We start from the raw sequence: 15,841 nt of genomic DNA, 5'->3' as shown, positions 1-15,841 counted from the left end.
TCTTTGCTGTGCCTGTGCGTCACGTGATGCAAGTCACGTTGGATACTGTTATCTTTTTTGTTTTTGTTTTGCTTGTTATTAGACTGACAAATGAGAATGCATTTACTCGTCATAGGGTGAGCAAGTTAATCAAATAATGATAAAAATGGTCAAAAGAAATAAGCAGCAAATTGGCCAACAGAGGAATAAATTATTTAAGTGACAACAATAACGTTTTTATGTTTATATGCTTTACAATAAGGCAACGTATCCTTGGAATTAGAAAAGAAACCTGAATCAGTTTCCTTGAGTTATTATAGAAGACTCCTTCGATTAACAAGCTGTAGTCCTCCCCCCTGTCTTCACTCCAAAGTTAAAGTTAATGAGAAAATAGTAATAGGTATGCAAATTTTTTTTTCTGTGTCGTAATGTTTTCACTTAACGCTCTTTCTGTTTTAAGCGCAAATTCATAAAAAAAAAAAATGGTGAGCATAACTTCCATTTGAATTGCATTTCCGTTTGTTTCAGTGGGGAAACATTACTTTGGTTTACAAATGTTTCGGGTTACAAACGGGGGTCACGAACTGAATTAAGTCAAGCCTGCTGTCCCGGCGCCATTTTCAATGGATTTGTAGTCCATTAGTCTGAAGCTTGCTTCGATGTGCCTGTTATAATGGTCAATAGCTTGGAGAGTGATCATGCTCGTCAGTGAAACATTTCACTGAGTGAGTGTACATTTTGGGGCGAGTGGCTCCGGTGGGAATCCCCAGTAGCTTTTAGCATGAGTGCTATCGTACAGCTAACAGAGAAAAGTTGAACTCTGTTCTGTTATGTAATGTCAATTAAGATTCACTTCCCTTTTGGAATCTGGGAAAAACATGGCGTAATGAACATGTCAGTCGTTAACAAACAAATTGGGATGCATAAGGGCAGCAAAAAAATGGACAATGCTATTTTTTAGCATGCCGTGTATGTAAACCATGTCGTATTCGTCCACAAGGCAAGATATAAAATGCTCAGGGTTTTGATCTATTGGCATAACAGCTGTTAGCATGCTTGCCTTCAGATGAAATTAAGATGACACTGTGTGTGCGTGCGTGTGTGTGTGTGTTCGCTTGTGTGTCGGCCAATTTGCTTTTGCCTTTACAAATGTGTGAATAGTTTCACTTGGTGTGATTGAATGTGCGTGTGCGTTTCTGAAGCCGAGCCAAACCTCCCTCACAAGAAGCTTCCCTCCTGCCTATGGCAGAGCATACAACAAGTCTTCTTCAGTGCGCGCGTGTTTGTCTCCAGCTGGATGCCGAATTACAGCGAGGCGAAGCACTCCAATGGCCACATGCGGACCAACAGCAACTCTTTTGTGTGTTTGTGTGTGTATATTTGCTTTTGGCACTGCTTGTTTTTCAGTGAAAAAAAATGCTACATTCTTTGTTTATTTGTGCGAAGTGGTGATTATCATGAATACCTAGCAAGAAATGATCCCTATAGTTTGAATGCATGGAGCTTTTTTTTTTAATTCCATAAACTACTCGAGTAATGTGCCACCCTCTGCGCACAAACAGAGAATAATATATGATACTAAAATAGATACATTATTTCAAGTGTATTTTTGGCGTGAGTTGGCAGGGTTCAGTTGATCTTCAAGCATTACGTATTTTGTGAAGGGAACGCTTAAACATTTGTGGGTGTCTTCTATGCCTCCAATGTAATGCTATGTAAATGACGCCCATTTTTCACCATTCAGAGTTAATTTTCAGCATACAATTGGTCACGTGTGCCAATTTTTCAACTGAATATTTTGTATGAAAGTAGTGAAGTTATGATTAAAAAAAAATGATTGTGTGCACAATGCTTGGTGCCCCTGTACCAGGTGCTCCAATATGACACAATGGAGTTGACCACGAGTCCACGACATCCAACAATTTCTTGCGAACAAAAGCCTGTGTGACCTTTCTTGATTTATTCAGAACACACCACATGAAGGTTTAATTGAAGGCAGATATCATTTTGACCTGTTTTGGAAACTTTGATGTCACTCTTAAACTATGCTCCCTGAGAACCACCGTCTATCGTATTGTGTGACTGACTTGAATGTGAATAATTGATGCCTGTTATAATTGCATTGGGGGAAAATAGATTTAAACCCCAAACAAGTTTAAACAAGTGATATATTTTACAAATAAGCCTTTTCCATGAAAAACGGCATTTGGATCTCCCTAAAAAGAATTCACGAAAAAAAATGCAAATATGCTTTGGTGTATGTTTTTTTTTTTTTGTTCTATTTATTTGTCTAGTGCTAAACAGTGGTCATCCAAATAAGCCAAATGAGACGACTTCAGAAACTATATTGCCTTTATGTCCACTCAGGCTCAGATGAGAGACTGTCCATGATGTGGAGCTAACGCCACCGGCTGCTCAACCTGCAGGAAGAGACGTGGACGCCGCGACATCCACAGCCCACGCATGGCGGTATTAGGGGTGAGGAGGACTACACATGCATAATTCTTTGTTTACTGGTCAACTGCCTGAATTGAAACCGTCTACTCTCCTATTTGGTCACAGTATGCACATATTATAATTAAAGTGGATTATTGTATTTTATCTGCCAGATACCGGTGTTAAACCCGTACTTTTTAACACGTACATACGACTCCAAATTATTGGGCGCAGGCATAGTAAAACATACCTTAGCTTAGCATGCATGCATGGTAAAAAATAAGCTAGCTTGTCTTGGCCCTGGATACTCAAGACCAAAGCCGACTCCCCCATTTTCAGGTCCCTGAACATGCTGAACGAACTTCTGTGGCCTCTGTTTACCGAGAATGGACGTCAAAACGGTTAACCACTTCCGTCAAACAGTTGAGTTTGCTCCTCCCCTAGTGACTGAGGGATGAGAGCTTGTAATTTTCAGTGTTTTAAAAGTGTTAAAAAAGTAAGCGTGACGCAGCGTTGAACGATTTATTGTTTTGGTACCGAAATTGCGATCTCAGACAACGTAATTTCGAGATCATCAAAGCTGCCTGTTTTTAAAAGGCTCTTTCCCCCCCACGCTCACCTTTTAGGGGCTGCTACGAACAGATCACACTAACCAGCCCCAAACTAAAGTGTTGCGTCCATGTCACACTACCGTTGTCACGCATACTCCTGGATGCCGTAAAGCTAGTTTATTCCGAAGCAGCAAAGGCTTTATTTATGTCTTATGTAAGTCTGTCAGGGCCGCTGCTTCTTATACGCAGAGTACGCACAATGCGTAGGGCACCTTTGTCTGTTGTGAGGCACCATTTCGATCTGGAAACACATCGCGACATCGAGTACCCACATTATGCTTGCACAGGCGTGGGGAATAATATATATATATATATATATATATATATATATATATATATATATATATATATTATATAATTCATATTCAGAATACATATTCAGAATACCAAAAAAAAAAGTAACTGTATGCTGTTAGAGAAAAAAAATCTGACTAAAGGTACATTTATTAAAAATTTGCATATTTTGCAGACTTACATTTTTATTTTGAGAGAGACTGCAAAGTCGAGTCCTCACAACTCTCAAATTTGTTGGCCGAACAAGATAAGTGGATTACTGGTCTCAATATATCTCGAACACCATCTCGCTTATAGAGGGGTTCAACCGTTGTGGAAAAAATATTAACATATCCTACAATCTCATGCATTTGACCATAGTGGTGGGCTGCATCAACTTTTCATCAACGCCCGTACATTGCTAAGTGTAAGTGCTTGGATTATGTATCTTTTTTTTTGTTTTGACTTTGATAATCTGTAGCAATGGAGAAGTACACTGAGACTTTAGAAAGGCAGGCGACTGTGATGTATTTTGCGTTTGTTTTGAGGTATATATAAGTCAAATATATAATATATATAATATATATAAGTGTGCACAGTTTTACAGTAGTCATCCGAAGTCCGTTTTAGACTCTTACTGCTACGAAGGAGGCTTCACGTGTTCACATCTACGTGCAATACAATATAATACATCTTTATTCGTATTCCGCGTTCCCAACAGCTGAAGCTGATTCAAGACTTTTTATTATGGTAGGGCACTTTACAACCACTTGTACAAGTTTGAGGCAAAATGTTCTTATTTAAAGTTGTGTATCGGTCACGATAAGCTGTTGCTCCATGCAACGACGATTAAACAATGAACCTCTGCTAGCTAAATGCATCCATCCATCCATTATCTTAACCGCTTCACCTCACTAGGGCCGCGGGGGGTGCTGGAGCCTATCCCAGCTGTCTTCAGGCAGTAGGCGGGGTACGCCCTGAACTGGTTGCCAGCCAATTGCGGGGTGTCAATTCCCTGGTTTGTAATTATTTCTGTGAGTCTAAAGAAACTTTTTCCGCCCTTTCCCCTCTCAACTACAAGGTATGACAAATGACGCTTTGTGAGTGGGGCTAGCCTTTCAATATGTCCTCCGGCAATGCATTGTGGGAGATGCAGAAAACCCCAAACTCTTCGATGGGTTTTTGTTGGCCAACAATCTAATGACTGCGACAAGTCATTGCTGGCTGGATATTTGTTGGTTTTAGCGCTGTCAGTTTCAAAAGTGAATGGATGGTTATTGTTGCGGAGTGGATTCACTGCAGGACGTATTAATTTAAATAACAGTTTCAAAGAAACGTGTGAGCTGTCAAAATCATCTAAACTGCTTGTTATAATGGAGCGCTAAGAGCGAGCAGGTTAGCCCTACGCCTTCAACTTTTAAGTAAGTACTTAACTGATTGCTGTCACGAATGACCCACAGCTTTACTATTTAAATGCCATATCAACAATATCTGTTAAATTTCTCACCAGAAATAAAAAACACAAATGTTTGGTTGCGTGTGAATGCGTGTGTGCGTTTTTGTATGAGATGGGGGGGGCTGTGGGGGGGCGACTCTTCTACAATTACCATTCACAGGTTCTAACAAACTGGTAATGTGGAATGGTCATGATGATGAGCGGCTCAGATAATGGCTGGACAGATAATTAAGTCTCCTTACATCCATCCATTATCTGAGCCACTTCTCTACTGCTACCATGCATGCTTTTGGAATGTGGGGGGGGGAAACCAGAGTACCCGGAGGAAACCCACTCAGGCATGGGTAGAACACGCAAATTTCACACAAGAATGCTGGAGCGGGAACCAAACCCCGAACCTCTGAGTTGTGAGGTGGACGTGCTAACCAGTCAGACACAATGCCGCCTAGTCTCAATACAATATGTATTAATAGGGACCCATATTGTCCTTTCATAAATCATGAAAAGCATGTCCTTAATAAAGCACAAAAATACTAATCATCTGAGCAAGTACTAGCCTCATTTAAGGGGTTAGACTGTGCGCCACGTGAGAGCAGTGTGCAACTGGTCTGTGCACAGCTTAGACGGAACATGAGAACACAAATTGTTTTAAAATAGAGAAATTGTAGTCAGAAGTGACAAACATGTGGGTTAATACAACTGTTGAATTTGAAAATAATGAAATTATTTCTAATGCATGATTAATCTCTGCCTGGTGAGCCGATTGTGCTGCTTCACATGCATAAATTTTAATGCATAAAACATTACGACCGCTTATTGTGACAGAACCTGCTGTAGTGTTTTTTTTTCTTTAAAATGATAAAGTGATATTGTGGGGCAATATTTTAATTTCCATATTCCTATTTGAAATTTTGTGTGCATTTGAAATTGGTGCACTACTTAAAAAATAATTGGAGGTTACCCAGTATTTTATTTTATTTTTTTTTTAATTCGAGAACTACCACATTTTTTTTCTTGAGCCATATTATAAAATAACATTACTCTTCCTTGACTACAATTTTGGGCTACTCTACCCACCCTTTTCTCGACCTGTCGATACACGAATACATCGATTTTTCTGTTAAGCTACCTATCTACCGATCAATTTTACTCCCACCCTATCTTGCCTTGCTTATTTCTGCTCATATATGGCTAGATTAATGCAGGATTGGCATCATGTGTCACCACCTCTCCTCTTCCGCAAGATGGCAGTATTGCCGCATTGTTTGCATGCAGAGAACGGCTGGATTCTGTTGCCATGACAACAAGAGGGCATCTTATTTAATCTGATCTCATTTTATCCTAATTTATCCCTGCCGCAGAACCCCGACATGCTGACGAGGAAGATCAAGCTCTGTCACATCAACGCCCACATCACGTGTCGGCTGTGCGACGGCTATCTGATAGACGCCACCACCGTAACAGAGTGCCTGCATACGTGTACGTACTCACGCGTACACATGCACATGCGTGTAGGTACTTCTTGCGTCCACTAGAGAGAGTCCTCCTACTTGAAACAGCCTCTCCAGGGGTCCCAGTGGAGTCTTTTCAAAAGAGACATTCAGGTCACGTCGGCCCACTGCAGCTGTCTGACTGCAATAAAGCTCTCATAAGAAAGAGTACGTCTCTGGTGGAAGACAGGTCAAGTGTGGAGAGGTTTGATAGAGGAGTGCTAAATCACCACCGTGCCAGTCAAATCTGTTACCGAGGTGACAAAGGGAAAAGTTAGTTTGTTAATGATGTAGATGTGTATGTGTGCAGCAACCATGCGTTTCAAATTTGTCAAGTTGGACACGTAATTTTTGGTGTGTATGTATGCGTGTGTTTGTATACAGTCTGTCGAAGCTGTCTTGTGAAATATCTAGAGGAGAACAACACGTGCCCCACGTGCAGGATTGTTATTCATCAGAGCCATCCACTGCAGTACATTGGGTGAGTGAAACTGACACACCAACCCACACACAGGTCAAGCATTATGAATTATAAATATTGGAGTAAAGTTTTTCCCCATTGGAATTAATATAAATAATCTGTTCCCAAGTGCCGCTTTTGTATCACAAGTCACGTTTTAACGGACTTACATGTCCACACTGATTTTTAAATTTACTGCTATTTTTGCACTGCAGGGCATGATGCCCAATTTGGATTTTTTTTGTTAAATGGGATCTTGTATTGTTACAAAAACAGATGCAACTTCTAATGTGAGCGCAATGCGTGTATGAAGTGTCAAACACACGCACGAAACACGACATGGCGTGACACTCAGGTTGGGCGTCATTTGGATTTGGATCCGGTTCTTCTATTCGATTCTAGTTCCTAACGAGCAAACGTGAAGAGCAAGCAAGGAAAATGTCTCATCTATGCTGTTTTAGTAACCATATGCTTTATGTGTGGTTGTATTTTTGTATATTCTGCAGTTGTGTATGCTGAAAACTAAATAGTAGCTATATTTTATTTTTGTACATATTTGGGTTTTGGCTCACTGTTTTAGTTCCAGTTTAACTTGCTAGCTCAATGTTGGCATTTGACATACTTAGCTGATTTTGACTTTGGCTCTGTATTCACGCTAGTTCTAAGGTTGAGTGGGATCACCAACCCCACGAAGGGGGACCACTTATTTTCGTTGCTTTGCTCAAGGTTGTCGACATTTGGTTCGTTAAAACAAAATACTCGGCTGTCATTTTTCATGCGTTGCTGGAGGTTGACACCGCTCAATTCATTAAACTAAGTAAAGGTAGTTGTTTTCAGCGGCTTGATAGATATATAAAACAAGCCTAGGGTGGTTATGCTCAATGATAGCAACACTCAGTTTGTCAAAAGAAAAACCAAGGGCAGTTGCTCCTTGTTTTAACTTCTCCGTCATGGTTGTTGATACTGTTTATTAGGAAACGCAAGACAAGAAGAGGCAAGTTTAATTTTGTACAAGACAATTCAAAATGCTCTGCATAAAACGTTCAAAGCATTACAGATAGAGAAAACAGATGTCAAGACCTTTCAACGGAAAATTAAATTAAAATTGAAAGAAAGGGTGGTCAATCCTTGTTTTCGCCTTTTCCGCAGAGGTCATTGTTATTCACATTGGTAAAACAACGTGAGGGTGTTGCGCTCTTGTTTTTACTGCTTTAAGCTTGAGAGGTTTTCAACTCTTGCTTTATACATATTTGTCTGTCCTCTATTGCTTTGAACACACTATCTTGTCTTCTTGGCAGCCATGACAGAACAATGCAAGACATTGTGTACAAGTTGGTACCCGGACTTCAAGAGGGTATGTTTGTTTGTCTATTCAAAATGGGAAAAAAAAATACATATTTATTATTATATTTGAAATGTAAATATAGATCATTAACACCATGTTTCCTCATGTTGGTTCTCCAGCGGAGATAAAGAAGCAGCGGGACTTCTACCAGAAATTGGGCATGGAGGTGCCTGGCGACATTAAAGGAGAGCTCTGCAACATGAAAACACATCTAGACCAGCGCAATGGTACAGTCCAAAAACTTCATCCTCATCATCGTTGCACTATGAACGAGCGACCCAACTAAATATTGCTTGGTACCTCCCCCTGGAATGTTTTAGAAATGCAGCCTAAGCTGGCCATTTTGGTTCAAAGCGGACATTTTACTTTTCATTTTGGCCATTCACAAAAAATACATTGAATAATTCCGCCCATAAAGTCACTTCAACTTAGCAACATGGAATTTGATTGCAATGTCTATTATGAACACAGCAACTAAAAACTCCCCCAAAGCCATACCGGAAAAGACCCTGGAAGTCTGGGTTTGAAAAGCATTTTCTTGTCATTTTGGCCATTTGTCCCCAGTCCTTCAAAGACAAACTCTTACTAGCGATTTCATTCAATTGCTGTTAAATTTCAACCTTGTATACAAGAATGATGTGACGTCTTTTAATTTTTGCGTTTGCATGTGGGCGGGGCAAAGTTTAATGAGTCAATATTGCTTGTTGAAAATCATTTTTAAAGAAGTGTCACGATACACTGCGCCACACAGCAGATGTATATACAAGAGCAGTAACATCAAAGCAACATTGGAAGCACTTTATAATTTTTTTTTTTAAACCTATCCGCAGGAGTGGTGGCTTCGCTTGTGTCGTGGGCGGTCATGCTCACAGGGCCTAATCGCTTACCTAATCCCTCGCTCCCTTTTCGCTAATTAAGGCACAGTCTCTCATATCCTTGGTGCGTCGCACACAAGACACACATATCAACACATCAACATGGTTGAGAACAGTATTTTTATTTAAAAAAGAAATTCAACAACCGTAACATGGCTCTGCTTATCTACTGCCTGATCCATGCACATTCACAAGAAGAACACTTACATAAGCGCACAATAACCCTCTAATTCCCATTCGTCTTTTAAAATGCTTATTTTAACATTGCGGACTGATGACAGTCACCAATTTACATTCCAGGATGTCATTAAAACAAACTAAATGCTGCCTGAATTTCTCTCTTGATTTATAATCCGTCAATTTTTGTTGCTGCCACTTTGCTATGATTTGTTGACGCTAAGGTAAGGGCAACCATTTCTTGTTTTCTCCATTTTTCTAGAAGTCGTTGTCAGCTGTTGTTTTTAACCCCTTAGCTAGAGGTTGACAACATTAAACAGAGGATATGTGGTCGGTTCTTGTTTTCACTACTTTTCCATAGGTTTTGGGGCTCTGTTCATCAAAACAAAGTCAGGAAAGTTTATTCCTTTTCATCCCTTTGCTACAGGAAAGTTTATTCCTGTTCATCCCTTTGCTACATAGAGGTCGGCAACAAAAAAAAAAGGAAAGGCAGTGACTTCTCTTTTTCATTGCATCGCTAGATTTCGTCGATACATGTTTTATTAAAACTAAGGCTGCTTCGCTTATCGAAGCTTGGCTCTGTAAAAAGGAAAGCTTGGTCGAGTCTTGATTTTGCTACTTTTGCAGAGGATGGCGTCATCTGGTTCATTAAAACAAGTAAAACAGGGCAACCAACTGACCAAAGTAGGGGCGGTCGGTTCTTATTTTTGCTGCTTTGCTAAAGGCGGTCATTTGGTTAGTTCAAACAAAATGTCAGCAGTCAGCTCTCGTTTTCAGTGCATCACCAGAGGGTCGCCGAGACCTGGTTTCATTAAAACAAAATAAAGATGATTTGTTGTTGAGTTAATCCATCCATCCTTGTTGAAGCAATTTGTGCAAACAATAACAGAAAGAGATTTTCCACTTTTCAAGGCTTTCTATCTTTGTCTTCAATCCAAATGTCTCTTGCAGAAGAAACGATTCCCCTCATTAGCTCTTATTTGAAGTTTGGCCCAGCAAAGGCAACAGTCACTAAAGCAGAGATCACACCATGCTAACTGCAAGGGACTGCTCAGCAGCGGAGCACTGCGCATAATTAAAGACCCCCACTACCATGCTGCTACCCACCTCCACCAGAAGCCCTCAAAAGAAGAACATAAACTTCCTCTGGGCTTTCACAAGAGCAGCTGTTGGAATTGAATCTAATTCAACTATTGCTCATGGTGCAGCACTCCACAAATCCTCTGAGAGTCACTCCGTGGAAGCTGGACAACAGAAGCATTGTCACATGAGCAGCAGAGCGATGTTTGAGCAAGTCTGCTCTGAACACTGCCGGCTCTTAATTTTGCCGCTTTGCAAGAGGTTAATTTAAACAAAGCAATGGTTATGGGTTCTTGTTTTCACAGCTGAGAAGAGATGGTGGATGGTCGGTTTGGCTCTTTTTTTTCGTTGGTAGGCCAGAGATTGTGACACATTTATTTGCTACATGGTAGGTGGTCGACATTGTAGTTTTAAACAAAAAAGGGTTGTCTGTTTTTGCAATGGTTGTTGATTCTCTGTTCAATAAAATGAAAGAAAGCCAGATGGCGCTCATTATTGTTAGGGTTTGTTCCTAGTCTGTTTATTAAAACAAAGTACGAGGTGTCAGTTCTTGTTTTTCAGGTTTGCTATTCTCGGTTCAATGAAACAAAGTAAAGCTGGCCACTTATTTTTGTTGCTTTTTTACCGTACCCCCTGCCCAATATGCAGGAATAAATGGGCATGAGGCGATGATGATTGTTTGTGGTAGTTGAGTATCAACAGTTAAAAAATACAAAGTTTAGAAATCATGGAAAAATCAGTTTATTAATCGTGATTTGAATCACAATAAAAATAATTGTGATTGTTATTTTTCCGTAATCATCCAGCCCTCATGCGGTGCAGACCAAAGCAATCAATCCATGACCCTCCTTAAACTGGGTCAGAGCGGCTTTGAGGTCGTATAGGTGATTTCACAGCTGAAACGACAACAAGAGCGAGAGCCTCTTGATCCGCAATCAAGCAAGTTGACTCGAGAGGCGGTAGCCGTGGAGACCGCACGATACGGGCACACAGACACGCGCACACACACACACCGTTAGGCAATTCTCTTTGGGATCAGTGACAGTTTGTCCACATGGAGAACGGCCCCTAGATTAGGATACCAATCTACTCACACAAAAACACATCCAGTTACACACACGCACACACATTGCTATTACTTCCCCGAAATTAAGAGCGACTGGAACAATTTCTTTGTTTTTGAGGTTGTGTGAAAGCAATACACCTCAATTACATCGGTGAAAAGTGTGTCTCATACCCAAACATTCAATGTGTGTGCAATAGACAAAGAATGTCTCTGTTGCGAGCCTCTTCTTTGTTGTCAAAGTCATTTTTATTAAATACGCTGAATGCGTTGCAGGTGAGATAACCAATACAAACAGGTTTCCCAATGGATGGTCTAATATATTTGTTTTTATAAAGCCCACATTACGCTATATGCTCTACCCTTGTGCTGTGCAATATTACAAGATATTTCCCAGTCCTTTTGATCATGATATCAAGGGTCTTTTTTGTGGGTTTTGTCATAATAGACACGCATATCAAATGTCATGTTGCTAAATTAAACTGGCTTTGAAGGCAGATTTTTTCAATTGGAATGAATGACCAAAATGTCCGCTTCTGCTCAAACTGGCAGACTTATTGAGTCTTTTTAGGCGTGGCTTTTTGTGGGTCTTCTCATGTTTGACACGCATAGAAAATGTCATGCTGCTAAGTGAAACTGGTTTCGTTGCCTTAATTTTAACTTTACTTCCCCTTAAAATGGCTGTTTGGAACCAAATTGCCTGTCTTTTAGGGCATCATGATGCACACCATCAGCTGCAATAACTGAATAGTCAATAAATTCTGACAAGACGATTTTGGGGGCCTTTCATCAACAACCCGATCAGACTTATCTTCTTACCAGGATGAAAACAGGTGCAGAAAAAAAATCCAAATGACTTCTATTTTATTTGTGTCGAAACAGGCGACACTAAATCAGAGGACGCACCCAATAAGGAAGCAGGAGAGGAGAAAGCAGAGGAGGACAACGACTATCACCGTAGCGATGAGCAGGTACAGATTTAGTCTAGATGAACTGTGTATCACTACAAAATGACCAACTTTGTGGGTTATTTATATTTGTCGCTGTTTATTCTGCACGGTGGCTATTATCATGAATGACTGGCAAGGGATTATCGCATTCCAGTGCGCATGACATTTTTCCCGGCGCTCCCTGACAGGTGAGCATCTGCCTGGAGTGTAACAGCAGCAAACTCAGAGGCCTCAAGCGCAAGTGGATCCGCTGCTCAGCTCAGGCCACCGTTCTACACCTCAAGAAGTTCATCGCCAAAAAGCTCAACCTGACCTCCTTTAATGAGGTATCATTTGCACCATAAAGCAGAACTGGTCTTAATATTTTGAGTCTTGTGTGTAAATTATAAAATTCATTCAAGAAAATCATTAGAATTTCTTTTTTCATTTTATTCTATATTATTATTTTGAGCGTTTCCTGTCCAATATTATGAATTGGTTTAAAAAAATAATTTAAAAATAACTAAATGTGGATTCAAACAAATTTCTTTTTTAAAATTTAAATATATAAACTTCATTTACATTTGAATCGTATTTCAGTGGGGCTATTAAAGGAAAATAACAAAAACGCTGAAGAAATTATTCAAATAAAAGTATGAAATTAGATTTTAAAAGGAATAGATTGAAGATTCAAACAAAAATTATTTCAAATAAAATGCAAAGTTGATGGAAATTTGTAAATAAGTCAATTTCATTTAAAAATCTATAAATACATTTGTTGAAAGAAAAAAATAAAGACCCCTGAGATGGCTGAATTGTTCTGTTAAGTTCCTATTCCAAAAATGCTGAAATAATCAGTGTTGTGTTTTGACTAGTGCTGGGACATACAATGCAGGAAAAGCTGAATTTTACATTACGCAGTATTGCATTTTTCGTTTTGATTTTGTGTGGGCAGCGGTCAGAGAGCATTAAGAGCCAAACAAAGATCGGCCCTGCTCCACTCATACTGCAGCAACAGTTGCTTGCAAAAGTATTAGACTTTTTGGCCTTTTGCCACATTTTAGGCATCAAACATAAATATATAACTTTAAAAAAGAAATTAACACCAAGTTTAAAAAAAAAAAAAAATGAACACCAAGTTGGACATGATAGTGAAATGGAACGAAATCCAAACGCTGTTTTAAACTTTTTCAGAAACAAACTGAAAAATGGGTCGTATATGATATTATTCAGGCCCTTTACTGTTAGTGTAGCCAACTCAAGTTCACAAACGCAAGATTCTTGAGGATTTGTGAATGACCGAATGTTGACTTAAATGACTGATGACGATAAATAGAGTCCGCCTGTGGGTAATCTAGTCTCAGTATAAATGTATCTCCACTGTGATGGTCTCAGAAGTCTATAAAAACAATATTGGAGCGCAAATAGCATCAGGAAGACCAAGGAACACGCCAGGCAGGTCAAGGACAAAATTGTGGAGAACTTTAAAGCTTAGGATATTTCAACATTTCGCGGGACTCTTTTCAATCAATCATATTGGAACGGAGAGCGTATGATTCTACCAAGACCCGGCTGTCCCTCTAAACCTTCAGCCCAAACAAGGAGAGCACTGACCAGAGATGCAGCCAAGAGGCTCATGAGGTGAACTGCAGAGATCAGCAGCTGAGGTGGGGGAATCCGTCCTTAGGACACTGCACAAATCTGGCCTTTCAAGAGCGGCAAGAAGAGAGGCACTTCTCAAAGAAATGCATTAAAAAGTCCCAATTTGAAGTTTATTTATCCTCATTGTCAAACATGGTGGTGGCAGCATCCTGGTCTGGAGCTGCTGTTCTTCCCCTGGGACAGAACTATTATTATAAATCCTGTGGCTATAGTTCATGCATTGATTGATGTTATGCAAAAAACAAATTGCTCAATCCATATTTTGAGTTATTCAATATGTGTATCATCAAATTTAGAACTGAAAACAGAACTTTTTTTTGAGAGTTAAAAAAAAACACAAAACAATTGGCATTCTTTTGGTGGATTAGCCAAGAAAATGTCAATGTAAATATATTTAATAACATATATACAAATTCACTTCTCTGTTATTTTTCTATTGGGCTCTATGTCCATTTCCATATTTGTTACTATATATATATATATATATATATATATATATATATATATATATATTTTTTTTTTTTTTTTTGGTGTGTATTGCTGAGGTATCAGATCAAGACTATGTATCGGCAGATCCTTAAAACCAAAGACTCGGACTATGGTGCTACAATAGTGTGATCGGGACATTCTTAATTCTTGTCCCACTGTCCTCCTAAAAGTTGGTTCCCCTTTAAAAGCTCCCAAAAAACCCCACAAAAATCATTCAAATGTAAATTAAAATGTCTAATTAGTGCAAATACCAAAATAACACAATGTAGTTTAAAGCAGAAAAAATGTAGGCATCTTAAAATAAAAAATCTGGATTTTTATTATATATTTTTTTGTAAAGGTATAATTTATTATAGTTATTACTCAATCATTACAGGATTCAAATATTTTCATAGGACAGCGCCGTCAATTACAAAGAGGTTTGCACACCTGTTATCCAACTTCGCGTTGCGCCAACGCTAACAAGCGTCACTGTTTGGCTTTTTTTTGTCCTCTCTGCACTCTGTGGAGAGCCAGCGGGGTGCTGTCGTGATTGGCAGGCAGGCTGCGAGACTTCACAGGGGGAGAGCCTCATTTGTTTAAAGAGAGATACAAATGCTTTTTGAAAACGGGCCTTCTCTCACTCTCATCTCCTCTCAGAAATGTCATTTGAAAAATGACTATATTTTCTTTCTTCCCACACAGTTGGACATTTTATGCAACGAGGAAATCCTGGGCAAGGACCATACTTTGAAATTTGTCGTCGTAACAAGATGGAGATTTAAGGTAACCGTTTTATGGCATTTTTGTTGTATCTGACTTAGGCGACTGAATCACCACCATGATCCCACCAATATTAAGTCACTGTTAGACATATTTATATCAAAATAACCACATGCATCTCTGCCATGTACATCATATGGACCAGTTCACAATCAATATTTATCTAACATATAACAGAAACAAAAAACGTAAATGAAATACATGCTGCTTATTAAATGTAATACTGTCACTACTGAATTGCTTTGCAAATCAAATTTAGGTGTTAACAGTTTTGCTCCAACCAACTAATCAAACACCAATGGGAAATGCTGGTGGCATTATAGGTCCACTGATGCAAATTTGAAATCGTATTGGATAAAGAAACTGTCCCATAGCAGTTTAGGCCAGTGGTACTGATTCCGGGGCAGATTAGAATCACAGGGCAACACAGATGCTGAAATTAGGGGTCACTTTCAAATATATTGAGAATCATTTATTGAATCAATTATTCCGTTGACTAATCGGATAAACATTTATTTTGAAAAAAATGTCTTTCAAAATATATTTTTTATAGTTATTGTTAATTAACCAATGATTGTTTATTTGGTATATTTTAACTGATTAATGTGAAGTATTACAAGTTTGTCAATATATTTTACAAATTATTCTACAAATTATTCATACTATGATTGCAAATAATGTGTCATGTGTCATTATCCACCCCGCTTATCCTGTAAAGGGTCGCGGGAGGGTGCTGAGCCTATCCCAGCTGACT

At 39.2% G+C, this 15,841-nt stretch overlaps 1 protein-coding gene across 3 annotated transcripts in view; it reads left to right on the top strand.

The window, feature by feature from the left end:
* Window positions 1-15,841, top strand: part of pcgf3 (polycomb group ring finger 3) — a 28,500-nt gene that overhangs the window by 7,657 nt on the left and 5,002 nt on the right. For all 3 annotated transcript variants that reach the window (XM_088294801.1, XM_088294802.1, XM_088294803.1), the window contains exons 2-9: window positions 2,347-2,457; window positions 6,117-6,234; window positions 6,630-6,726; window positions 8,004-8,059; window positions 8,170-8,277; window positions 12,128-12,216; window positions 12,384-12,521; window positions 15,010-15,090. In XM_088294801.1, the coding sequence (XP_088150927.1) occupies window positions 2,443-2,457; window positions 6,117-6,234; window positions 6,630-6,726; window positions 8,004-8,059; window positions 8,170-8,277; window positions 12,128-12,216; window positions 12,384-12,521; window positions 15,010-15,090 (702 nt within the window). In that variant the 5' untranslated portion in view covers window positions 2,347-2,442. The remainder of the gene's footprint in view (window positions 1-2,346; window positions 2,458-6,116; window positions 6,235-6,629; window positions 6,727-8,003; window positions 8,060-8,169; window positions 8,278-12,127; window positions 12,217-12,383; window positions 12,522-15,009; window positions 15,091-15,841) is intronic.

Source organism: Idiotropiscis lumnitzeri, chromosome 4, assembly GCF_059441095.1.
Source record: "Idiotropiscis lumnitzeri isolate Australia: NSW breed Sydney's pygmy pipehorse chromosome 4, RoL_Ilum_1.0, whole genome shotgun sequence".
Classification (NCBI taxonomy): Eukaryota; Metazoa; Chordata; class Actinopteri; order Syngnathiformes; family Syngnathidae; genus Idiotropiscis; species Idiotropiscis lumnitzeri.
The sequence above is the reverse complement of the archived record's forward strand: the minus strand, read 5'-3'. Positions and strand labels throughout refer to the sequence as shown.